This window comes from Rhinopithecus roxellana, chromosome 1, assembly GCF_007565055.1.
Source record: "Rhinopithecus roxellana isolate Shanxi Qingling chromosome 1, ASM756505v1, whole genome shotgun sequence".
NCBI lineage: Eukaryota > Metazoa > Chordata > Mammalia > Primates > Cercopithecidae > Rhinopithecus > Rhinopithecus roxellana.
This window is the reverse complement of record NC_044549.1, coordinates 105,285,244-105,311,012: the sequence shown is the minus strand read 5'-3', so window position 1 is coordinate 105,311,012 and position 25,769 is coordinate 105,285,244. Positions and strand designations below refer to the sequence as shown.

The following is a 25,769-nucleotide window of genomic DNA, read 5'->3' as shown; positions in this document are numbered from 1 at the left end:
ATTACCTGAGAGAGTTCCCAAGTTTACATTTGCTCTACTGGTTACTATTCAGTGTTTATGAAAAATTTTAATCTTAGTACTGTGAAGAAGCTGGAAAAAGGGATATTATGATGCTAAAAGCTCTCTGTTTGGGGCTGCTCTGTGCTATTTTTGTCTCTCATTTTTACACACCCATGCCAGACAACATTGAAGAAAGCTGGAAAATAATGGCCTTGGATGCCATCGCTAAAACTTGTACGTTTACGGTAAGGTTAACATTTTTTTCTGTTCGATATTGGGATGACTTATTGATGAAAAAATGGGTGCTTATGAGCTCTTTTATTAATAGTATTAATATTACCATTTTGAAAGAACCATTGCTTGTTTGAGTAAATTAATTAAATAATATTAAGTAAATAAAACTTCCTACATCTGTGCGAAACAATGAGACAGAATTCTCACTTCTAAGACTTTGTCTAAACGTGACATGTATAAAATAAATTTATTGTGACATGTATAAAATAAATGGCTTTGAGGTTTATTTGAGAACTTGACTTAAATTTGAACTTTCAGGAACAACCTAGTCCCATAATTATCTTTTAGTTGTTCAGATATACGTTATTGATATTTGTAACTCTTTGACATTAATTTAAGGCTCTTACTATTTAATGGCTTTAATTGTCCATATTCAATTCTAAATTGCTGGTTTTCAGGGATTATCTGACTTGGCATGTGCAGAATGAATTACAAATTCATGCAAAAATAGCTCCTTTAAAAGGAAGAGATAAGATTAGAAACTAATAGTTTTGAGTTCTTAAATCGTATAGGCTTTGTATAATATGTACTTCCATTGATTTCCCACTATCCTGCAATCATTTTTATCTAGTTATGGGGTGGGGGAAGAGACTGAGAAGAACACCTGCAGGTAAAAAGTAACAACTCCATAATTTGAACTCTAAACTGTCTCATTTTGAAACCCATACTCTTTCTGCCAAGCCAGATAGCTTCCAGAAAGGGTAACAATAAGAGGCTCAAAGGAGAAGGCAACAGCAGAAGATGATCAGAAAAAAGCGAGCAATCCATGGTCTAAGAAGGAGAGGCTGTCTTTTGATGCTTTGTACAGCAAACAATACGTTTGTTTTGTGAAACCACAGTCAGCTCCTTCTGATCAATCTACTAATATTTTCCCCTGTAATCACTTCTAGAGGCTTACCTTCTCCATAAATTTTCTCCAATGCTCTTACTTCCTGAGTAAGCATATGTGGGTAAGCAAGTGTCAGTTCCACAGAGAAAATGCTATCTTCCCTTCCTTGATTATCGCATTTGTATCGCAGACGATTAACTTGTTTAAACCCCATTATAGCCCACTGAAGGATTTATTATTATTACTATCATACAGACAAGGAAATTGAGCTACACAGTAATTTTCTTAATGTCAACCAGCTAGTAAGTAGTAGCATAAGATGCTGGTTTAAATGGATGCAAACTTGGCTTTGACATTTACTGGCTACAACTTAGAGTTTCTGCATACTTCCTTGTCATTAAAGTATAGGGGTTAGCACGGTGGCTCACGATTGTAATTTCAGTACTTTGGGAGGCCAAGGCAGGTGGATCACCTGAGGCTAGGAGTTCAAGACCAGCCTGGCCAACATGGAGAAACCCCATCTGTACTAAAAATATAAAAATTAGCCAGCTGTGGTGGCGCATGCCTGTAATCCCAGCTACTGGGGAGGCGGAGGCAGGAGGATCACTTGAATCCAGGACGTGGAGGTTGCAGTGAGCCTAGGTCATGCCACTGCACTCTAGCCTGGATGACGGAGCAAGATTCCATCTCAAAAAAAAAAAAAAAAATTAAATTAAAATTAAGAAAATAAATTATAGTGGTTAGATGTTCTCAATTGCCCTGTAAATACCTTAATTTCCTTGGAATAATTATAATAATTAAGATTGTTTACTGTGTTATCAACCATGTAATTTTTAAGATTTTTTGATGAGTAAACTGTCCAGTGACATAACACAAAAGTCCTGGAAAAGCTGGTCAGAAATACCAAAGGCAACTTTTTTCAAGGACCTCAAATATGGAATTTAAGGGTGAGGAAAGTGCACTAATCTTTTTGGCATTGAAAGCCAAAATATTTGAATTATTACTAGTGTGGTCATATGACGATATTTAAAACTTTGAATTAAATAAAATGAACAATGAAGAAAGAAAACATGACAGCATGCCTACAAAATGGGTTTTTTCCCTGAAAAAAAATTACAAATCAAAAATAATTACAACAACATAAAAAAACTACTAGTAAATTAATGGATTTTGAATAGGACAGCTCTCAGTCTAAAATACTAAATATTTGAGATTTTCTTCTTTTTATACACAAGGATTTATCTTTTTTTTTTTTTTTTTTTTTTGTCTTTTACTTCAAGTTCTGGGATACATGTGTAGAACGTGCAGGTTTGTTACATAGGTATACATGTGCCATCGTGGTTTGCTGCACCTATCAACTTGTCATCTAGGTTTTAAGCATACCTTAGGTATTTGTCCTAATGCTCTCACTTCCCTTTCCCTTCACCTCCCTACAGGCCCTGGTGCATGATGTTCCCTTCCCTGTGCCCATGTGTTCTCATAGTTCAATTCCCACTTATGAGTGAGAACATGTAATGTTTGGTTTTCTGTTCCTGTGTTAGTTTGCTGAGAATGATGGCCTCCAGCTCCATCCATGTCCCTACAATGGACACGAACTCATTCCTTTTTATGGCTGCATAGTATTTCATGGCGTATATGTGCCACATTTTCTTTATCTATTCTATCATTAATGGACATTTGGGTTGGTTCCAAGTCTTTGTTATTGTAAATAGTGCTGGAATAAACATAAGTGTGCATGTGTCTTTATAGTAGAAATATTCATAATCCTTTGGGTATATTCCCAGTAATGGAATTGCTGGGTCAAATGATATTTCTGATTAAAGATCAATGAGGAATCGCCACACTGTATTTCACAATGGTTGAACTAATTTATACTCCCACCAACAGTGTAAAAATGTTCCTATTTCTCTGCATCCACGCCAGCATCTGTTTTTTCCTGACTTTTTTATGATCGCTGTTCTAACTGGTGTGAGATAGTATCTCATTGTGGTTTTATTTGTATTTCTCTAATGACCAGTGATGATGAGCTCTTTTTTGTATGTTTGTTGGCTGCATAAATTTGTTCTTTTGAGAAGTGTTTGTTCATATCCTTTGCCCACTTTTTGATGGTTTGTTTTATTCTTGCAAATTTGTTTAAGTTCCTCATAGATTCTAGCTTTTAGACCTTTGTCAGATGGGTAGATTGCAAAAATGTTCTCCCATTCTGTAGGTTGCCTGTTCACTCTGATGATAGTTTCTTCTGTGCAGAAGCTCTTTAGTTTGATTAGATCCCATTTGTCGATTTTGGCTTTTGTTGCAGCTGCTTTTGGTGATTTAGTTATGAAGCCTTTGCCCATGCCTATGCCCTGAATGGTATTGCCTAAGTTTTCTTCTAGGGTTTTTATGGTTTTAGGTCTTACATTAAAGTCTTTAATCCATCTTGAGTTAATTTTTGTATAAGGTGTAAGGAAGGGGTCCAGTATAAGCTTTCTACATATGGCTAGCCAGTTTTCCCAGCACCATTTTTTAAATAGAGAGTCCTTTCCCCATTGCTTGTTTTTGTCAGGTTTGTCCAAGATCAGATGGTTGCAGATGTGTGGTGTTATTTCTGAGGGCTCTGTTTTGTTCCATTAGTCTATATGTCTGTTTTGGTACCAGTATCATGCTGTTTTGGTTACTGTAGGCTTGTAGTATACTTTGAAGTCAGGTAGTATGATGCCTCCAGTTTTGTTCTTTTTGCTTAGAGTTGTCTTGGGTATACAGGTTCTTTTTTGGTTCCACATGAAATTTAAAGTAGTTTTTTCTAATTCTGCAAATAAAGTCGATGGTAGCTTAATGGAATAGCATTGAATCTATAAGTTACTTTGGGCAGTATGGCCATTTCCATGATATTGATTCTTCCTATCTACGAGCATGGAATATTTTTTCCCATTTGTTTGTGTCCTCTCTTATTTCCTTGAGCAGAGGTTTGTAGTTCTCCTTGAAGAGGTTGTTCACATTTCGTGTAAGTTGTATTCTTAGGTATTTTATTCTCTTTGTAGCAATTGTGAATGGAAGTTGACTCATGATTTGGCTCTCTGCTTGTCTATTACTGGTGTATAGGAATGCTTGTGATTTTTGCACATTGATTTGTATCCTGAGGCTTTGCTGAAGTTGTTTATCAGCTTAAGGAGTTTTTGGGCTGAGACGATGAGATTTTCTAAATATACAACCATGTCATCTGCAAACAAACAATTTGACTTCCTCTCTTACTATTTGCATACGCTTTATTTCTTTATTGCCCTCGCCAGAGCTTCCAATATTGTGTTGAATAGGAGTGGTGAGAAAGCATATCCTTGTCTTTTGCCAGTTTTCAAAGAGAATGGTTCCAGCTTTTGCCCATTCAGTGTGATATTGGCTATGGGTTTGTCATAAATAGCTCTTATTGTTTTGAGTTATGTTCCATCAATACCTAGTTTATTGAAAGTTTTTAGCATGAAAGGATGTTGAATTTTATAGAAGGTCTTTTCTACATCTATTGAGTTTTTTGTCATTGGTTCTGTTTATGTGATGCATTATGTTTATTGATTTGCATAGGTTGAACCAGCCTTGCATCTTAGGGATGAAGCCTACTTGATCGTGGTGGATAAGCTTTTTGGTGTGCTGCTGGATTTGGTTTGCCCATATTTTATGGTGTATTTTCGCATTTATGTTCATCAGGGATATTGGCCTGAAATTTTTTTGTGTGTGTCTCTCCAGTTTTTTGTATCAGGATGAAGCCAGCCTCATAAAATTAGTTAGGGAGGAGTTGTGTTTTTCTATTGCTTGGAATAATTTCAGAAGGTATGATACCAGCTCTTCTTTGTACCTCTGGTAGAATTTGGCTGTGAATATGTCTGGTCCTGGGCTTTTTTTTGTTGGTAGGCTATTAATTACTGCCTCAATTTCAGAACTTGTTATTGATCTATTCAGGGATTTGACGTCATCCTGGTTTAGTCTTGGGAGGGTGTATGTGTCCAGGAATTTATCCTTTTCTTCTAGATTTTCTAGTTTATTTGCATAGAGGTGTTTATAATATTCTCTGATGCTTGTTTGTATTTCTGTGGGATCAGTGGTGATATCCCCTTTATCATTTTTTATCGTGTCAATTTGATTCTTCTCCCTTTTCTTCTTTATTAGTCTAGCCAGTGGTCTATCTAGTTTGTTAATCTTTTCAAAAATTGGATTTGTTTGCTCTTGCTTCTCAAGTTCTTTTAATTGCGATGTTCGGGTGTCGATTTCAGACCAATAGCTTTCTGATGTGGCCATTTAGTGGTATAAATTTCCCTCTTAACACTGCTTTAGTTGCGTCCCAGAGGTTCTGGTACATTGTCTCTTCATTCTCACTGGTTTCAAAGAACTTTGTTATTTCTGCCTTAATTTAGTTATTTACCCAGTAGTCATTCAGGAGCAGGTTGTTCAACTTCTGCGATTTTGAGTGAGTTTCTTAATCCTGAGTTCTAATTTGATTGTGCTGTGGTCCAAGAGACTGGTTTTTATGATTTTCATCCTTTTGCATTTGCTGAGGAGTGTTTTACTTCCAATTATGTGGCCGATGTTAGAAAAAGTGCTATGTGCTGCTGAGAAGAATGTATGTTCTGTTGATTTGGGGTGGAGAGTTCTGTAGATGACTATTAGGTCCACTTGGTCCAGAACTGAGTGCAAGTCCTGAGTATCCTTGTTAATTTGCTGTCTCGTTGATCTGTCTAATATTGACAGTGGGATGTTAAGGTCTCCCACTAGTATTATGTTGGAGTCTAAGTCTCTTTGAAGGTCTCTAATAACTTGTTTTATGAAACCTGGTGCTCCTATATTGGATGCATATATATTTAGGATAGTTAGCTCTTCTTGTTGCCTTGGTACCTTTACCATTATGTAATGTCCTTCTTCGTCTTCTTTGATCTTTGTTGGTACAAAGTCTGTTTTATCAGAGACTAGGTTTGCAACACTTGCTTTTTTTTTTCTCTCTTTCCATTTGCTTGGTAAATCTCCCTTCTTCCCTTTATTTTGAGCCTATGTGTGTCTTTCAATGTGAGATGGGTCTCCTGAATACAGCACACTAATGAGTCTTGACTCCTTATCCAATTTGCTAGCCTGTGTCTTTTAATAGGTGCATTAACTCATTTACATTTAAGGTAAACATTGTTATGTGTGAATTTGATCCTGCCATCCTGATGCTAGCTGGTTATTTTGCACATTAGTCAATGCAGTTTCTTCAGAGTATCATTGGTCTTTATATTTTGGTGTGCTTTTTCAGTGGCTGGTACCAGTTTTTCTTTTCCATATTTATTTTCTTTCCATATTTCTTTCCTTTCCATATTTCCTCCATATTTCCTTTTGCAAGATAGGCCTGGTGGCAACAAAATCCCTCAGCATTTGCATGTCTGGAAAAGATTTTGTTTCTTCTATGCTTATGAAGCCTAGTTTGGCTGGATATGAAATTCCGGGTTGAAAATTCTTTTCTTTAAGAATGTTGAATATTTGTCCCCACTCTCTTCTGGCTTGTAGAGTTTCTGCAGACAGATCCACTGTTAGTCTGATGGGCCTTCCTTTGTAGATAACCTGACCTTTCTTTCTGGCTGCTCTTAAAATTTTTCCTCTGTTTTAATCTTGGAGAATCTGATGATTATGTGTCATGGAGTTGTTCTTCTCAAGGAGTATCTTAATGGTGTTCTCTGTATTTCCTGAAATTGAATATTGGCCTATCTTGCTATACTGGGGAAGTTCTCCTGGGTAATATCCTGAGGTGTGTTTTCCAACTTGATTCCATTCTCCTTGTCACTTTCAGGTGCACTTATCTAATGTAGGTTTGGTCTTTTCACATTGTTCCAGATTTCTTGGAGGCTTTGTTTGTTCCTTTTCATTCTTTTTTTTCCCCTAATCTTGTCTCCACACTTTATTTCATTAAGTTGATCTTCAGTCTCTGATGTCCTTTCTTCCACTCAATTGATTCAGCTATTGATACTTGTGTATGCCTCACGAAGTTCTTTGCTGTGTTTTTCAGCTCCATCTGGTCATTTATGTTCTTCTTTAAACTGGTTATTCTAGTTAGCAGTTCCCATAACCTTTTATCAAGGTTCTTAGTTCCTTGCATTGGGGTAGAACATGCTCCTTTAGCTCAGAGGAGCTTGTTATTACCCACCTTCCGAATCCTACTTCTGTCAATTCGTCAATCTCATTCTCCATCCACGTTTGTGCCCTTGCTGAAGAGGAGTTGTGATCATTTGGAAAAGAGTCATTCTGGTCTTTGGAATTTTCAGCATTTCTGGGCTGGTTTTTTCCTCATTTTCATGGATTTATCTACCTTTGATCTTTGAGGCTGATGACCTCTGGATGGGGTCCTTTTTGTTGATGTTGATGTTGTTGCTTTTTGTTTGTCAGTTTTTCTTCTAACAGTTAGGCTCCTCTTCTGCAGGTCTGTTGCAGTTTGCTGGAGGTCCACTCCAGACTCTGTTTGCCTGGGTATCAACAGTGGAGGCTGCAGAATGGCAAAGATTGCTGCTTGCTCCTTCCTCTGGACGCTTCATCCCAGAGGAGCACCATCCTGATGCCAGCCAGAGCTCTCCTGTATGAGGTGTCTGTTGACCCTTGCTGGGAGATGTCTCCCTGTTGGGAGGCAAGGGGTCAAAGATGCATTTGAGGAGACAATCTGTCCCTTAGCAGAGCTCAAGCACTGTGCTGGGAGACTCCTCCTTCTCAGGATCAGCTGCTCTCTTCAGAGTCAGCTGGCAGGAAAGTTTAAGTCTGCTGAAGCTGCGCCCACAGCATCCCCTTCCCCCAGCTTCTCTGTCTCAGGAAGATGGGAGTTTTATCTGTAAGCCTCTGACCAGGGTTGCTGCCTTTCTTTCAGATATGCCCTGCCAAGTGAGGAGGAACCTAGAGAGGCAGTCTGGCCACAGACACTTTGCTACGTGGTGCTGAATTCCACCCAATCCAAACCTCCCAGTCTCCTTAGCACTGTCAGGGGAAAACCACCTACTCAAGCTTCAGTAATGGTAGACCCTTCTCCCCCCACCAAGTTAGATCATCCCAGGTTGACTTCAGACTACTGTGCTGGCAGTGAGGATTTCAAGCCAGTGGATCTTAGCTTGCTGGGCTCCACAGGAGTGGAACCCTCTGATCAAGTCCTCTTGGCTCTCTGGCTTCAGCCCCCTTTCCAGGGGAGTGAATGGTTCTGTCTCACTGGAGCTCCAAGCACCACTGGGGTACAAAAGAAACTCCTGCAGCTAGCTCCATGTCTGCCCAAACTGCCCCCCAGTTTTGCGCTTGAAACCCAGGACCTTGGTGTTGTAGGCACACGAGAGAATCTCCTGATCTGCAGATTGCAAAAACCATGGAAAAGCGTAGTATCTCAGCTGGGTAGCACAGTCCTTCAATGGCTTCCCTTGGCTGGGGGAAGGAGGTCCCCTGGCTCCTTGCACTTCCTAGGTGAAGCCATGCCCCACCCTGCTTCTGCTTGCCCTCTGTGGGCTACACCCACTGCCTAACCAATCCCAATGAGATGAACTGGGTGCCTCAGTTGGAAATGCAGAAATCACCTGCCTTCTGCATTGCTCTCACTGGGAGCTACAGACCGCGGCTATTCCTATTCGGCCAGCTTGCCAGATATTTGAGATTTTCAAGGGCAAGAAGATTATGCAATAAGATCTTTACAGTATTATTTGGAAATAATATTTATAAATAGTCTATTTCTTTTTGTTTACTTTTCTTATTTTTTCTTCCTTTTAAACTTTCTTTTCATATACATTTGGTGTTATTTACATATCTAAATAAATATTTAATTTTGTTTGTTTTGTTCTCACAGGCTATGTGTTTTGAAAATATGGGTATCATGAGATATGAAGAGTTTATATCCATGATATTCAGGCTGGATTATACCCAACCAGTTTCAGATGAATACATCACAGTGACTGATACAACATTTGTTGATATTCCAGTACGATTGTACTTGCCAAGAAGAAAGTCAGAAACCCGAAGGAGAGCTGTAATATATTTTCATGGTGGTGGTTTTTGTTTTGGAAGTTCCAGTAAGTTCACTGTGTAAGGAAAAAGTGTAGCTAGCTCTACGTTTTTGATACAAGAACTCTTTTATATAAATATACACACTTATACAGGTATATATTTATCTATCTATATATATATACTTGTCTGGATATGGATAAGTATAGATATAAAAGTTAGATATCTAATAAAGAGACATAGACATATGTTTGGCAAATAATATTATGGGGATTTTAAATTCAGTTTTTGTTTTGTTTTTTATTATCCTTAGCTTTTATATTGAATGAATATATAACAAATGAAAATAGGATATAAAGTCAATTACTAAAACGTTTTTTCTTGGGATCTGAATTGAAGCAGAAATATTGAGGGGATGCAGATATTTTAATTAATAGGTCAAAAGCATTTGCTATTGGTTGCTACAAGATCAAGTTTGCAGTTATTGATAACATAATATAAATAGTAGTAAGACTTAGAATGCAGTCATTAGTATTGACTCTAAAAAGAAAACACAAAATAGTACTATGTGATAGTAAACTCTTCCCATAAAGTCTAGGTTCCCTACTTGTCTTTTTAGGCATTTTTCGTACAGTGATTATCCAATAAATGTTTTTCTGAAGAAAAAAAGTACACACAGAGTGAATGAGAGGGACATCTGATGATCTCTACAGGGAATATTATCCAGAATGTTCTAACTCTTTTCTTTTACGAATTTTTTTTACCTTTTTTTATGTTTTCAACAAATTAAATTTCATCTATAATTTAATTTATATCATGCATTAAAATGGTCAGAATAACCTGCTTTCTCGATAAGATAAATACCAAGTTTGCCTCATTTCTCTCCAAAGAAATGTATTCATTCCACTGAAGTTTTTTGAGGTCTATGAAATATCCAACTGTTCATATACATATCACCTAGGACTTGAGTAAGCATAAAAGAAATGGCCACTGATGGGAAAATATCACTTTGAAAAATACTAAGAAGTATTCCTGATTATTAGGTTTATATCTCTTTTTACTGACATAGGCAATGACTGTGATCAATAATTTCTAAAACTGTGAGAATTATAATTCAGGATATGACATTCCAACATTCTGCTTAGCTAAATTCTAGATGTTTTTTTTCAATATTTTGGTTTTATATTTACACATTATTTGTTTTCAGATCTCCCAAACATATGTGAATAAACTGGAAAAGACTTAGATACTTTCTATTCTTTCACCAAGAAAAAAGACATTATAACTATTTTCTAGTAATTGCTAATTTTAATTTTCTTTCTTTTCCCCTAGGCTTCCTCTTTTTTTTTCTCTAAAACATATCAAAGTTGCTTTGAAAACTAAGAAATACAGGAAAATGTTGGTTATGCAATGAAACTGGAAATAAGACCCCAAGTTCTCTGGATGAAACAGACTCCCCGTGGCTGATAAAGATACCCAAATTATGATACTAAGAACTCAGTGTCCATAATGAGTGAGAAAAGGGTGGTCACACATCCCTTTGTTCCCAGAGAAGGCAGATCCAAACATTCTGTTTGTGCCCCTGAGCTAAGATGTTTCCAAGCGCTGAAACACCTTGACTGGAAAACTCCTCCCACCAGTTGCTTGAAAGGGGTATCTAACAGACTTTCAGTTTGGGGCTTGGAAACCACCCAATCAGGAATCAGCTCTTTTGAACTATTTGAATAAGTTTGAATCCTTTATTTACATATATAGATCTGATTCTGATTGAGGGGTACCAGCTGATTCTCCATATTTAAGCCACAGACCCTCTTTTTGGTCTCTGGAGCACACTTTTGTTTTACATGGAAGGCTATGTCTCCCTAATCTGCAGATTTTTTTAAAAAAATAGAAAATATGGTCTTTTGTTAACACGGTGAAGTTCAGAGAGTTCTTAGGTCTTGTACATTTTGGTCTTTATCTATGCATGGCTTTTTCTTGAAAATTAACTTAATCTTTAATAAAATGTTATTTTTGTCTATTTAAAAGACTAGGTGACTTACTTTCCTGTTTTCCAGGTTATATATATACCCAGTGGTTAGTTTTTACTTTGCAGTTTTGTTAATGTGAAATATAAGGTCCAGAAAAGTCTAGAATTTGATCACAACTCTAGAATTCTCTGGATTTCTAGGATCTTGTGGTAAATAAAGCAGCAGATGTTGTCACAGAATTTGCCAAGGTGATTGGCCAGGGCCCTGGTAAATAGGATATGTGGGGACCTGGGGAAAGGGGTGTGTGTGTGTGTGTGTATGTGTGTGTGTGTTATATGTCTGGGTAAGTCAATGGCTTGTACGTCAAGCATGTCAAAACTCATATGTATATCAGGTCTTCACACTGACCTGCCAGAGGCTCTCTCATATCTGGTTATTATTCCTTAGACTCTGTCTTAATTCCAATGTTATTGGACTATTTTATTATGTGGCATCTTCAAAGAAGACAGAGGTTTTGAAGAACCATGTTTAGAGATTTAAAACATACTATTACTTTCTTTTTCCTCTGACTTCTGAACTAATTAAAAACTTACACACAGAGTTCACATAAATGCAAGTCAAAACATTACGATTAGTTCAGATGAAGTAAAATGCACCAGGATACAAAGGGTCCTGGGAAGGGTCATTGTGTACAGACAGCAGATGTCAAGACGAAATTACAGTAGGCTGAACCTATTCTAGTTTATCCTCCCCAAAATAATCGGTAAAGCCATCCTTTTCTCCCTGGAGAGAGTAGCTGAAAAGACTAGGAAGGGGAGAGTGTGCCATGTGGATTCAGGTCCATCTGCTTAGAAATAGGGGGTGGAAATAAAAGCTCCTATGTGATATTCACAAACCACAGTTATTTTCACATTCATATCTGTAACTGTTTCTACTGCTTTCTAATTACAGGAAATACTTTGATGTTTATTTCTTCATTTCAGAACAGAGGGCTTTTGACTTCCTGAATAGATGGACTGCAAACACACTTGATGCTGTCGTTGTAGGCGTGGAGTAAGAGAATGTTTTGTTTTGTGTGTGTGTGTGTGTGTGTGTGTGTGTGTGTGTGTGTGTGTGGCTACTATGATTTTTGCCTTTACCATGTAGAGGTTTGATTCCCACATCAAGTTAGCTGTGCTTCAAATATAATTTTTTAAATTAATATATTTTACTTGTCACCTTTTGCATCATAGACCGCTCCTCAAAGAGTTTCAGTGTCCCATTATTTTTCTGTGATTGTGAGAATATCTGAATTATACCCCAGGGTAAGCAGTTTTGGAAACACTTGCTCTAGACATGTAAGACTCAGGTCCTATAAGGTTCTAGTAGTGTCCCAAGTAACATAGCTGGACAGAAGGAAGTATATTAACTATTACACATTTGGGATATTGGATTGTATTTGAGCAGGCAAGAAAACTTTAATTTCATAGCTTTTGAAGTAATCTAAATACTACTTTATATCTGTTTTGATATAATAATATAAGTTTGTGATCCCTACAATTTGTGTTATTCTTTGTCTAAAAAGTATAAATCCACTGTATTTTAAATAAAGATACCAACATCTTTTTGGTACACATCTATGTCTAAGCTACAAATTACTTAGAGTTTTCTAGATAGCTTATAATAAAATTCTAAGAACGCTATTACCAACATTTCGTATTGGCTATAGAAATATACACTTCTTAGCATTCTGAAGATCAAAAACGAAAAGCTCTATGAATAGGTTGCTAGAAGTATTTTCCTGTTTTACCAGTCCACATATACTGGGGAAAAAACTCTATTTGTGCCCATGAAAAGAATTGTGTGATGATTTGCCATACAAATGAATTTACCAGAAATAAGCAAGCTCTCTGGCATATTTAAATTTTATTTATATTTCAAAATTTTTATCTAGTAATAGCTACTGGATATTATCCATGATGGAGTATATGCACCATCAGCTTGTAAAACTTTTACCTAAATGACCTTGATAAAATAGGACACTGCCTACAATATGCTCTCAGATCTGCAATCCATTGTGCTTTTTAAATAAGGGTTTTAAAAAAGTGTTTGGATTACGAGTTATATTGAGAATATGACGGAAGCCATAGACCATCTCCATTCTAAAACACACTTAGACTAAAAATTTTGCTTACAATTCTTAGGAAGTTCATAAAACTCCCCTGACTCCTCACAAATAATGCCATCCATGGACATTAGGTACAAGATTGAAGACCTTATACTTTATTAAAATAATTTTCATTTTAATCAAGAGTTAGTAGAAAACTTAGGCTTGATTTTTAGAACACTGAACACGAAAGGCTGGCATTAAATTGCATGTATTTGGTATTTGAGAATTAAATGGACAGATACAACCGTAAATGCTTTATTATTTTTTCTTTAAAGTTATAGGCTAGCTCCTCAACACCACTTTCCTGCTCAGTTTGAAGATGGCCTTGCTGCAGTCAAATTTTTCCTTCTGGAAAAAATTCTTACAAAATATGGAGTGGATCCCACCCGAATCTGCATTTCAGGAGACAGTTCTGGGGGCAATTTAGCAACAGCGGTCACTCAACAGGTACATTATATTTGTTTTTATGATGCGAGGTAGAAGTTGAGGCTCATTTTTTTTTTTCTATAGATAATTCAGTTCTTCCAGCAGCATTTGTTGAAAAGACCATTCTTTCCCATTGAATTACAGTGGCACTTGAGTAAACGTTTATTTAACTTTAGTGTAACTATTTCTGGATTCTTTTGTTCCATTGATATACATGTCTATCCTACTGCCAATACTACACTGACTTCAACTTTGCTCTTCTTTAAAAAAAAAAATGTTTCTAGTATTCCATATCTTTCTCATTAAAATATTAGATTATCTTACTAATTTTTAAAAAGAAAGACTAACTGATTTTTTATTAGGATTGCATTGAGTCTATAACTTTGGGGAGGATTGACATCTCAATAATATTGAGTTTTCCAATTAATGTACATGGCATGTCTCACACTTTTATTAGATCCCCTTCAGTTTCTCAGCAACATTTTGCTCTTTTCAGTGTAGAAACCATGGAAATCTTTTCTCAAATTTTACCGAGATTTTTTTTAACATTTTATTAAAAATAGTGTTTTCTGAATGTTTATTTGGAACATACTGGAATTAGGAATTTGGAACTTATTTCTATGATATGTAGAAATACAATCAATTTTGATATTGGCCTTTTCCCATCATATCCTCAATAAACTCACTTATAACTCTAGTGTTCTTTGTTTCATTTTTGTTTTTGCTTTTGTTTTAGTTTCCTAGGATTTTCTATATAATTATATTTTCAATGACTAGAGACAGTTTTAGTTCTTGCTTCCCAGTACTTACTCCTTTTAATTTTTCTTTTATTAGTGCACTGTCTGGGGCCTCTAGTAAAATATTTAATATAACTGTCTTGCTTTGTATTTTCGGATGAAATTTTTCAGTATTTCATCAATAAATATAGTATTACCTGAAGTTACTAGCTAGCTTTTGTCAGATTGAGGAAGTTATTTCTACTCCTAGTTTGCTGATAGTTTTTGCATAAATGGGTGTTGAATTAGTGAAATGATTTTAATGCAACTATTGAGATGATTGTGTAATTTTTCTTATTTATTCTTTTAGTGTGGTAAATTATGCCAATTGACTTTTAAACGTTAAATGTTAAATTATGCTTACATTCTAGGCATGAGCCTTACTTGGTCATGATGAATTAAAATTTTTATACATTGCTGCTTTCTGTTTGCTCTAGTTCATTAAATGTTTTGTATTTTTGAGATTAATCTTCATTTTTTAACACTTTTTGTCAGTTTTTTTTTTTTTTTTTTTTTTCTGAGATGGAGTTTTGCTCTGTCACCCAGGTTAGAGTGCAGTGGCTCGATCTCGGCTCACTGCAACCTCTGCCTCCTGTCTTTGTTAGGTTTTGAGAGAAAAATTACACTAGCCTCATTAAATAATTTGGGAAGAATTCCAACTCTCTTATTTTCTGTTTTTTTTTTTTTTTTTTTTTTTTTTTTTTTTTTTCTCTTTTGTAAGGTTGTATTGAGGTACAATTGAAAATGAAAAATCATATGTATTTAAGATGCACAACATGATGTTTTGATATATGTATGCATTTTGAAACAATTAACACAAGCTAAGTAACATACTCGTTACCTAACATAGTTACCATTTATTTTTTCTGTATAGGGAGCATGTATAAGATCTGTCTTAGCAAATTTTGAGTACACAGTATTATTAACTATAGTCACCGCACTTAATCCTGCATAACTGAAATTTTGTAATCTTTCACCAACATCTCCCCGATTTCCCCATCTCCATCCCCTTGCATCTATATCCCCAGTTCCTCATAACCACCACCTACTATCCACTTCTAGGGGTTTAACTTTCTCAGGTTCTACATATAAGCAAGATGATGCAGTATTTGTCTGTCTTTACCTGATTTATTTCATTCAGTGTAAGGACCTCCAGGTTCATCAATGTTGTCACCAATGATAGGATTTTCTTCTTTCTGAAGGCTTAATAATATCCCATTGTGTGTGTTTGTGTGTGTGTATGTGTAGATACACACACACACTAAATTTTCTTTATCCATTTATCCGACTGACAGTTTGATTCCATGTCTTCACTACTGTGAATACTGCTGCAATAAATATGCGAGTACAGATATCTCTTCTTGTTACTGACTTGTTTCCTTTGGATATATACCTAGAAGTGGTGTTGCTGAATCATCTGGTACTGTTTTCCATGACGGATACACTAATGGACATTTCCAACAACAATGTACAAGGGGTCCCTTTTCTCTATACCTTTACCAATGCTTATTATTATTTCCCTTTTTTGATAGTAGCCATTCTAACAGGCATTAACTGATATGTCATTAGGGTTTTAATTTGCATTTCCTGGATAATTGGTGACGTTGAACACTTTTTAGTATACCTGTTGACCACTTGTACATTCTCTCTTGAGAAATGTCTACTCAGTTCTATTTGCAATTTTTAAATTGGATTATTTGTTTTCTTGCCATTTAGTTGAGTTCTTTATACATTTTGAATATTAACCCTTTATTGAACCCATAGTTTGAAATGTTTTCTCCTATTTTGGAGTGTCTCTTCACTCTGTTGATTGGTTCTTTTTTAGTGCAGAAGCTTTTTAGTTTGAGGCAATCCCATGTATCTATTTTTGCTTTTGTTGCCTGTACTTTTGGAATCATACCTCCCAAACTATTGCTTAGACCGATATTAAGACATTTTTCTCTAAGCTGTCTTTCAGTAGCTATACAGTTTTAAATTAAGTGTTAAACCTTTGATTCATCATTTGGAGATGATATTTGTATATGAAATGAAATGAATGTCCACTTTCATTCTTCTGCATGTGGATATATAGAATTCTCAACATTTTTTTATTGAAAAGACTGTCTTTTCCTCTTGTGTGTTCTTGGCACCTTTGTCAAAGATCAATTGACCATTGCTATAACTTGGTCTTTCCCAGTCAAAGCTCATGTTGAAATTTGATCCCCAATGTGGTAGCGTTGAAAGACTGAGCCCAGTGAGAGGTGTTTGGGGCAGGAGGGTGGATCCTTTATGAATAGATTAATACCCTTCAGAGGGAAGGAATGAGTGAATTCTTGCTCTCCAGGGAATTAATTAATTTGTGAGACAGCAGATTAGTAAAAAGAATTTGGCTTCCTTGGTTTCTCTCTCTTGCTTCCTTTCTTGCCATGTGATTTCTTTGGACATGCAGATTCCTGATTCTCTTTCAGCCATGGATTAAAGCAGCCAGAGGCCATTATCAGAAGCAGATACCCAATCTTGAAACTTTCAACCACTAGAATTGTGAGACAGTTTTTTTTTAATAAATTACCCAGTCTCAGGCATTCTGTTGCAGCAGCACTAACTGAACTAAGACAACAATTTATTTCTTAGCTCTTTATTCTGCTCCATTGGTCTATATGTTTGTTTTTATGCCAGTACCATACTGTTTTGATTATTGTAGCTTTGCAGTTTATTTTGAAATCAGGGTTTGTCATGCCTCCAGGTTTGTTCTTTTTATTCAAGATTATATTGACTATTCAGTCTTTTGTGGTTCTATATGAATTTTCTATTTCTGTAAAAAATACCATTGAAATTTTGATTGGAATTGCATTGAATCTGTACATTGCTTTGTGTAGTATACACATTTTAACAATATTAATTATTTGGATCCAGAAACATGGCTAATCTTTTCATTTACTTGTGTCTTATTCAATTTCTTTGTTTAATATTTTATAGCTTACTGTGTATAGATCTTTCTACCTCCTTGGTTAAATTTATTCCTAGTGTTTTATTTACGTACTTATTTTTGATGCTGTTGAAATGGGATTTTTTAAAATTTCTTTTTAAGATAGTTTGTTGTTAGTATATAGAAATGCAAGTAATTTTTGAACGTTGATTTCGTATCCTGTAACTTTACAGAATTTATTTACTTGTACTAACAGGTTTTTGGTAGAGTCTTAAGGTTTTCTGTATCTGATATCACGTAATCTGCAAACACACTTTTTTTTTTTTTTTTTTTTGAGACAGAGTCTCGCTCTGTTGCCCAGGCTGGAGTGCAGTGGCATGATCTCCACTCATTGCAAGCTCTGCCTTCTGGGTTCATGCCATTCTCCTGCCTCAGCCTCCCGAGTAACTGGGACTACAGGCATCCGCCATCACGCCTGGCTAATTTTTGTATTTTTAGTAGAGACGGCGTATCACAGTGTTAGCCAGGATGGTCTCAATCTCCTGACCTCGTGATCTGCCCGCCTCAGCCTCCCAAAGTGCTGGAATTACAGGCGTGAGCCACCGCACCCGGCCCAGACATTTTTACTTCTTTCTCGTTTGGATGCTTTTTATTTCTGCTTTTGTTTGTTTGTTTTTTGTTTTCTTAATAGTTCTGACTAGGTCTTCTAATATTTTGTTAAATAGATATGGTGAGAACGGGTATCTTTGTCTTGTTCCTGATCTCAGAGGAAAAGCTTTCAGCTTTTCACCACTGAGTATGATGTTAGCTGTGAGCTTGTCTATAAGGCCTTTATTATGTTGAGGTACTTTTCCTCTATACATAATTAGTTGAGAGTTTGTATTATGAAAAAATATTGCATTTTGTCAAGTCATTTTATGTATCCGTTGAGATGTGCATGTAATTTTTATTCTTCATTCTCTTACCTTTCTATTTTAAAAAAATGATGAAACTAGTTTTCTTCAGACTTCTTTTTGAGAAACACTGCTCTGTACTTTTTAAAATAGGACTTTAGTTATAAAAACTTGAACCAAAACGTTACTCTACGTGCCTCTCTATTTATTTTCTAAAATTTCTTTCTTCTTAAGTATTATAAGATTCAGGATTAAAGCACAAGTAGAAGTTTATGTACATACATATTTTACATACATATACAGTTGAAATATATGTTATACATACATATATAAGTATATATGCACATACATACATATACATATGCCTATATGTATATATTAATCTATGACATCATACGCACACAAAATCCTACTGTGAAACCAAAATGGCAGTGATAACAAAGCCTCACCTTTGGTTCTATGCCTGGGCCTCCTTTCAACCCAATCTGTTCCACTTTAGTTGCCCTTCATGTTTAGAGCTCTAAGTAAATTTTTTTAGGAGAAAAATAAAAGAGGACTTCATTGCCAAGAAGAAAGTTTGCAAACCATTAGACATGTTGATTCCTGAAGACTCTTCCAGCATGAACTTGTTTGCTATTTACTTGAAATAATGTCATTTATTTGAAAGATCTTGCTGGAGTAAAATGAGGAGCGTGATGGAGGGTAAAAATTGGAGAATGTCCTGCTTAGAGATTATTATACTAATTACTATGTAAAATTGTATAGCAGTCTGGTCTAAAATTTCATCTGAAACCGGTTTGGGGAATGTAGAGATTCTGAAAGCTGTCCAACAATTACCCAATAGTGGTTAAGCAACATCTTACCACACCTCTAATTCTTCTTGCACATTTGTAACATTTGCTTGGCTTTGCAAGTGTAGCAAGCATAACTGAAACAACAATTGGGCTTGGTGTATTGGCTCATCCCTGTAGTCTCAGCACTTTGGGAAGCCCAGTGGGGAGGATTACTTGAGGCCAGGAGTTCAAGACTAGTCTAGGCAAAAAAATAAAAATAGCCAGGGGTAGTGGTACATTCCTGTAGTCCCAGCAACTCAATAGGCTGAGGCAGGAGGATTGCTTGGGCCCAGGAGTTCGAGGTTTGCAGTGAACTAGGATCACACCACTGCACTCCAACATGGGTGACAGAGCAAGACCCTGCCTCTAAAACACAAAAAAAGAAAAGAAAGAAAGAAAAAAGAAATAACAATTGGATGTAGCCATACAGATTCATGAAAATGTGATATCCTACCTTGCAACTTTTCAGCGGGACAATACTTAGTAACACAGGCACCAAACAGAGATCTGATTCTCAGTAAAATCTGTAGGACAGCACAAAAGTGAATAAAAATCATTCTATTTCTTAAATTATTCTATTTCTATTTCTTATACATAATATCTATTCTATTGGTCTTTCCCAGTCAAAGCTCATGTTGAAATTTGATCCCCAATGTGGCAGTGTTGAAAGACTAAGCCTAGTGAGAGGCGTTTGGGGCAGGAGGGTGGATCCTTCTTGAATAGATTATACCCTTCAGAGGGAAGGAATAAGTGAATTCTAATAGAACATGAGTTTTATGTCTAATGAGTGTGTTGTAATAGAACGTCATTCTATTTCTTAAATTAATTATATAAGAACATAGTGTCTAGTTAGATGTTCTGAATTATCTGTTCAGTAGGGAACATAGTGCAGCATGCAGATGAACAGACTGCAGAAGAACTCAGTGTTCTTCATGAGCATTTAAAAAGGTGGTTTTCTTTATCCTTTCCTATTTACTTTTATGATTATGCTTTAAATTATTTGTTCTTCATGGACTGCTAAACTTTCTACATGAATTAAATTTTCATTGAAAAACTTTATTCCCTGTACTATTTTTATTTTGGGTCATAAGCATCAACTTTTACTTTGAAATTATTATAGAGCTCATTTTTTTCCAATGTCTCATGATCCTGTGATCGATAATATGTTATAGATTATGGTTTTTAAAATTCGGTATCAATAATCACCACTGAGAGAGATATTTTTTAAAATGACTCATTTGTTTCAATTCACATTATAAAAGGGATTTTCTCATGGATTAGGACACATATATTATCCTGTCATTTTTCAATTGTATTCTTTATTGAGAAGAAATGAATATCTTGTACCTGTTATTGCTAGATTTTCTGGCAACATCACATGATGTGTCCTAAAGTCACTAATGTGGCTCGCTGGTCACAATGATCTGGATGATCACTATAGCTTAGAAAACTTTTGTGGACATGGTGCCTTAATCTTTAATTAAAAGGAAAAAGTATTTCTAAACTTTAATCATATCACTTAAATCCAATTTCATGGTCATATTTTATTTTAAAATAATGTGTGCATTGCTCTTATTTAGGATCAGAGATATTCTTTTTACTTTCATAAAATAATGGGAATTGATTTGATATTTTGAAGTAATTAGTAAGTCCTACTCTCTTAGATATTCTAAAAAATAAGTATTTCAATGTAGGTAATTTAAAGAGGAAGCTATGATATATGATAGCTCTACTTAGTTAGGTTTATAGCTTTGGTCTTTCTAAATATACTTTTGCTTCTAATTTGTATCTTCTATCATAAGGTGGTAATAAAGCCTTATCATCTTATTTATAATAATATTTCTGTGGCATCCAATGTTTCTATGGCTATATATGATATTACATATGTGACACTTCTTTAAAAATATAAAAAAATTCTTTAAAAACAGTTTAATAGCAAATATTAATCAGAAATTATAATTAATGGTGATGATTTTTAGAAAAATATGATTGACATGCAGCATTCTTGGACATGGGATGATGTCCCATACATAGATATTATGTATGTTAGTTTCTATTATTTTGTTCATTTACCTCTGTGTAATCCCATCATCTCAGTGTTATACAGGTCACCTGAAATCCATCAGAAGCAGAAACATCTGTCTTCTGTTACTTGCACCTGGAAGTGCTATCACCGTGAGTCCTGCACTTCTGAGTGATATAATCTGTTTTACTGTCATACTTTTAGGACACAAAGTGGGAAGTGGGATTTTAGGGGAAGAATAAATATCAGGAAAGGACAGGATTAACCTGCAAGGAGGAGAGCAGGTAGATTATCTTGGACTCTGTCTAGCCCATGTGGGAGTTTTGCAGTTTCCAGCATGGTTGGAACATGTGTGCTTGGATGAGGCCAAAAAATCCTCCCATATTGGAATTTCTTCATAGTGGTTCATAGTTTATCAAGATACTCATTGGCTGGTTGTGTATTGGTGGAATCAGGTTTGGGGTTGTTAGGGGTAGTTGATAGAAAGGAAAATTAGTGAGGATAGCAGTCACAGTTGCCTATGAAGTTGAATGCTCTAGGTTGAAAATGACAGATATGTTAAGTTTGATGAGCAATACTTATCAATAGCAATGTAGGAACTCCTCAAATAACAAGTTATTATTTTGTGTAAACCCATCCTTACATGGATGACAGGCTACGGATAAGTTGGCGTGGGCATGCAGGAATTTGAATAACACACACTCACACCAGGGAGCTAGATGGTAGGGTATCTTGTGAACCAGTAACTGGATTGAGAAGCGTAGTAGATGATGAGGGGCAAAGTGCAAGGGCTGCAATATGTTCCCCTGGCAGCAGAACCTGTCATTCTCTAGGAAAGTGCCATGTCCTTTGAATGGTCACAGGGCACTTGGGAAATTGGAGAGGATTCAGTAATGCCTCAGACTGTCCGGAGTTGACTTTAGGCCAAGCACAGGTGTCCATGGCAGATTACTGGTTCGAAAGGGCTTTGAAGCAGTTTAGTCATAGAATGAAATAGGACATGAAGTCATGGATCATCCCTTCTCTGACTTTGTTACCAACTTCCTTTCCACCACCACTCCCAATTCATGCTGTCCAGGAGGGTTGTTTGTGAATGAAAACACTGATGTAGGAGTGAAAATGGTGCTGGTCAACATGTTTACTGCAAGCATTTTAGCATGGCATAGAAGATTTTCATGAACTGGGTCCCAAATTTTGTTCTCAAAAGTATAGACTTAGGAGACCAGTCTTCATGGTATAAATAAATTACTTTCTTGATGACAATCATACCAGTGGCATGGCCTATAACTTGAAAAACACAACCTATAACTTCAACCAATTAGAGATTCAAACTTGGTGACTTAATAAAGGAGGGGCAGAACAAATAATTTATATGAGACAATTTTACTGTAAATACCATAAGTTTAGGATTAATCGTGTTTAATTATAAAAGGAAGTTCAAATACGTAGTATCCATTGTGTTTTCATGAAAATAATGTTCATTGTTGAAAAAGATTAAGAATAAGGATGGACTTTACTTAAACTCTTCCACAATCTTTAAGTTACTTAGCTGTCCAAAGGTCTTTATTATATTGGAAATATCATAAAACTGTAAATAGAAATTTGAAATACAGTTACCAGTGTCTAAACTCTAAGGACATTGCCATGAGCTAGATATGTTCTCTCAACTGTTTTGATCTTTTACTTTTTCGTTCTTGTTCTTTACAAAGTCATAACATCCTGAGAGGAATATCACATGTTTTTTTGCACTCAAGTACATATTAGTTACCCAGAAAATCAGAAATATATATCCATTCCTTCATGTCCATTTTATAGAATGCTCCATTCTAGGCTTGTTTTGGTTTAGTATTAATGTTTATGCACACTTTTGAACTTTGCTTAGCTCATTGTCTTCGAGACCATATAAGTCTAGGAGCAAAGAACTAAGCTATAGATAGGTCAATCATTCAACGTTACTTTTGGGACCTACTTGTCTCATACCTGTTACTGTTTCTCGGATCTTATTATTCCTGGCTCCAGATATAGTGTCCTGTTAAAAGAATTATAAATCAGATATTATGATTTATCATATTATGGTTTCCATATTATTAAAATATTCATTTTTCAATTATTTTCCCGTGTGATATTAACGACTTTGTTATCTTAGGTCCAGTAAGGGGTACAATGACAACTTAGGTATCATGTCAGTGTTTGTGAAATTCAAAACCAAGTAGAAAGATTAATCATGTACATTTTTGTATAATAAGGGAAAAGTGACGATTGGTCTTAAAGAGGTAATAGAGATTTGGGAATTTAAAAAAGAAGAGTTTCCTTTGATCAGGTATTCACATGCATTAATCACACATATATGCTTGTGAGTATATATAAAATGTGTAGAAAATACCTGAAACACACCAGATAAATAACATAGTTGTTAAGACTATGGCAAAATTGCTAACCTCAGAGAATCTGACTCAGGTGCTTTTCCAATATCTTGAAGAGAACTGACTTTAGCATGGGTTTTGAAGAATATTAGAGAGGAAAAATGCCTTGAATGGCAAAGTAACAAATGACATAATGGGGAACATAGAAATGGGAAATACTGACACATTTGTTGAAGTGATTTATTCCATATGGCATTCCAGAAAGGAAAGGTAGGGTCAGGCAAGGGTATCGATGGACACCTTTTGACCTGTCCCTGTTTCTCTGTTTGTTTGGTTTTTTTCCTAGATTAGTGAGATCAAGAGTAGGATGACTGAGGGTGGGCTATTGATAGCAATCTTTGATTAGTAAGTTATCTACCTCAGGGCACTGCAGAGAGATTTGGGATCTAGGAAAGTTTCTGTAAGTTAACTTTATTTTGGCTCATTTTCATTCTACACTCATTAAACCTCTAGCATCTTGGAAGTACATTGTGGAGCTTAAACCTCTAGCATCTTGGAAGTACGTTGTGGAGATGGTAGGATACCATTTCCTTTTCTGAGGTACCTCTTGGACTTCAATTTAGTTATTCCTTTCTGTTCAGCCAACCACTGTAGGTGAATGGTTGATTTAGAGGTACATCCTGTGGTCCTGAGATTTTCACTTGGAGCAGCAGCAGGTATTTTCATTTGTCCAGATGCCAGCCTCTAGCCAAGGCAATAGCTCCTGGGAGATTAATTCAATGTTTTCTCTTGCAGTCTGCAGGGTCATAGGTGAGGCCTCAAATGCCTTTCTCTTTGGAAAAGAAAAGGCACTCCTTATCAAGTACTTCACATTTTTTCCTTGCGTATCAAACTTATGCACATCAAGTTTTTAAAAAAATTTTCTCCCTTTGTTTCTCCAACATTGCATCATTCTCATAAAATACCTGTTGATTGGCTTTTTTTTTCTTCACCTTGGTCCATGTGCTTTTGCACTGGGATAACGTTTCTTAAAAATTATGGTATGATGTTGCTAATGTCGACCTTGTTGCCAAAGAACATATTCTAAAAATTTTTAAGATTTTTTTTGATTCTATAATGAAATAATATGATTTAATAGCTATATTTATTTCTTCAACTCACTCTGATTACTTTATTTAAGAAGGATTTTTACAAACTTATTTGTACTGTCAATTTCCCCTAGAAATATCTTTAGAATTGGATCATTTTCATTTGTGATTTTTGACCAAAAAATCCTGCATATCTCTCTTGTCTTGTATATTCTCTGTCTCTTTCCCTCTCTTCTCTTATTCTTTCTCCTTTTTTCCTCACACACAAAATCAATATTTTTTAAAATTCCAATTTTAAATTGGTTTGAATTTTTTTTATGCGATGGAAATATATTTTAAATATTGTAAAAATAATTATAATATATCACATCAATTTATGTAGATTTGTTTATCTCATGATTGCTAGATAATTAAGATTAAATTTTATTCTCCTGGTATTTTGGAAAATTTTGTATTATGGAATATTACCATATATTTTCAGGTGCAGAATGATGCCGAAATAAAACATAAAATCAAGATGCAAGTCTTACTTTACCCTGGCCTACAGATAACAGATTCTTATTTGCCATCTCACCGAGAAAATGAGCATGGTATAGTTTTGACCAGGGATGTAGCCATAAAACTCGTGAGCTTATATTTCACCAAGGATGAAGCACTTCCCCGGGCAATGAGAAGAAACCAACACATGCCTCTGGAGTCAAGACATCTGTTTAAGTTTGTTAACTGGAGTATACTTCTTCCTGAGAAGTATAGAAAAGACTATGTATATACTGAACCAATTCTTGGAGGACTTAGTTATTCATTGCCAGGACTTACAGACAGCAGAGCATTACCCTTGTTGGCCAATGATTCTCAGTTACAGAATTTGCCACTAACCTATATTCTTACTTGTCAACATGATGTCTTAAGAGACGATGGACTTATGTATGTTACAAGACTTCGAAATGTTGGAGTCCAAGTTGTTCATGACCATATTGAGGATGGAATTCATGGAGCTTTATCATACATGACTTCACCATTTTATTTACGTCTAGGTCTTAGGATAAGAGATATGTATGTAAGTTGGCTGGATAAGAATTTATAAATATATGATGATGATGTATAGGTATAGCCCTTACATGGTGGATTGTAATTTGTGATATTTTGTAGTTTGGGGGCAAAGAACAATGTCATTTGAGTTGTCTAAATCTATATTTGAATCATTTATAGCAGTTAATGTGTGCCCTTGAACAGTTATGAAATTTTCTGACTTGCAGACCCTGAA

The 25,769-nt window shown here is 35.6% G+C and overlaps 1 protein-coding gene across 1 annotated transcript; it reads left to right on the top strand.

Moving 5' to 3' along the window:
• AADACL2 (arylacetamide deacetylase like 2) lies at positions 1-25,769 on the top strand. Its single transcript, XM_010372105.2, has 5 exons — positions 1-245; positions 8,925-9,147; positions 12,033-12,102; positions 13,474-13,645; positions 24,987-25,769. The coding sequence occupies exons 1-5, from the start codon at positions 108-110 to the stop codon at positions 25,587-25,589; spliced, it is 1,206 nt and encodes a 401-aa protein (XP_010370407.2). The 5' UTR covers positions 1-107; the 3' UTR covers positions 25,590-25,769.